The 1,021-nt window shown below is 71.0% G+C and overlaps 1 protein-coding gene across 1 annotated transcript in view; it reads left to right on the forward strand.

Annotated features, from left to right (window-relative positions):
- Positions 1 to 623: 623 nt before the first annotated feature.
- NDUFA4 (NDUFA4, mitochondrial complex associated) overlaps positions 624 to 1,021 on the forward strand; it is a 7,643-nt gene continuing 7,245 nt past the window's right edge. The window contains exon 1 of the mRNA XM_027872564.1: positions 624 to 749. Within this exon, the coding sequence (XP_027728365.1) occupies positions 708 to 749 (42 nt within the window). The 5' untranslated portion in view covers positions 624 to 707. The remainder of the gene's footprint in view (positions 750 to 1,021) is intronic.

Here is a 1,021-nt window from a genome sequence, read left to right on the forward strand (position 1 = left end):
GGAAGGACCGGGGGACGGTGGGAGCACGGGTGGACGGATGCGTGGGGACATGGAGACACAGGGACAAGGGGGGATGTGGATGCAGTGGGGCACGGGTGGTGGGAAGGCTCATTTCCGCCTCAGCCCAGCTGCTTCGAGTGCTCCAGCCAGGCCCGGGCCCTGCCTGAGGCAGCCAGGCGGCCTAGACCCCCAGGGACCGGCACAGCTGCGGCCTCGACCTCCCTGGGGTGAGATCTTGGCCCGAGGCCCCGCCTGTGCGCGCGTCGGGCACGTGCCTCTCTAAAGGCGCGTGCACGGCCATCAGCCACCCTCAGTGCGCATGCGCCCCATCCTTGCCCTCCCCCTCCCTCCTCTCTGCCCTGGGGTGTCCGCCACGCGCCTGTTTGGATTTTCTCTTCCGCTCCTGAGGCGCTGGGGCAGGGGGGCGGCCCAGGGGAGCGCAGAGGCTGGCCCCGGGCGGCGAGGGCGGCGGGGAATGGGGGCCGCGCCTCCGAGGCGAGGCCCGGCGCGCAGGCAGTGGAGCGGGCAGCCCCGGCGGAGGTCCTGCGCGCCGGGGTCCTTGGGCTGAGCGTGCGTGCGTGCGTGCGTGCGTCCCGCCGTAGCGCCCTGTGTCCTCCTCCTCCTCCTCCTCCTCCTCCTCTGCGGTGACATTGGGCCGCGAGCGAACGAACGAGCGAACGCAGCCGCCGAGGCCCGCAGCCGCCGCCATGTTCCGCATGATGTTCAACCAGGCCAAGAAGCACCCGAGCGTGAGCGTCCGGGGTGGGGGCGGAGCCCGTGACCTTGGGGGGCGGGGAGGGGGGGCGCCCCTGACCTTGGGGCGGCCGCCGCCCCGCCCTCGACCTCAGTTTCCTGTTTTGTAAACTGAACTCCGGGGCCTCGGAAACTCCCTCTGGCTGCAGCTCCAGGAACCCGCGGCCCCCTCCCCCGGGCCTCAGGGTCCCCTTCTTTTAAGATGAGGGTAGCCTCAGTGGCCTCCTCTGTAAGATGAAGGAGGGCTGCCTCAGTTTCCCCCTCTGTA

Source organism: Vombatus ursinus, unplaced genomic scaffold (assembly GCF_900497805.2).
Source record: "Vombatus ursinus unplaced genomic scaffold, bare-nosed wombat genome assembly UNPS02014799.1, whole genome shotgun sequence".
In the NCBI taxonomy this organism is placed as follows: domain Eukaryota; kingdom Metazoa; phylum Chordata; class Mammalia; order Diprotodontia; family Vombatidae; genus Vombatus; species Vombatus ursinus.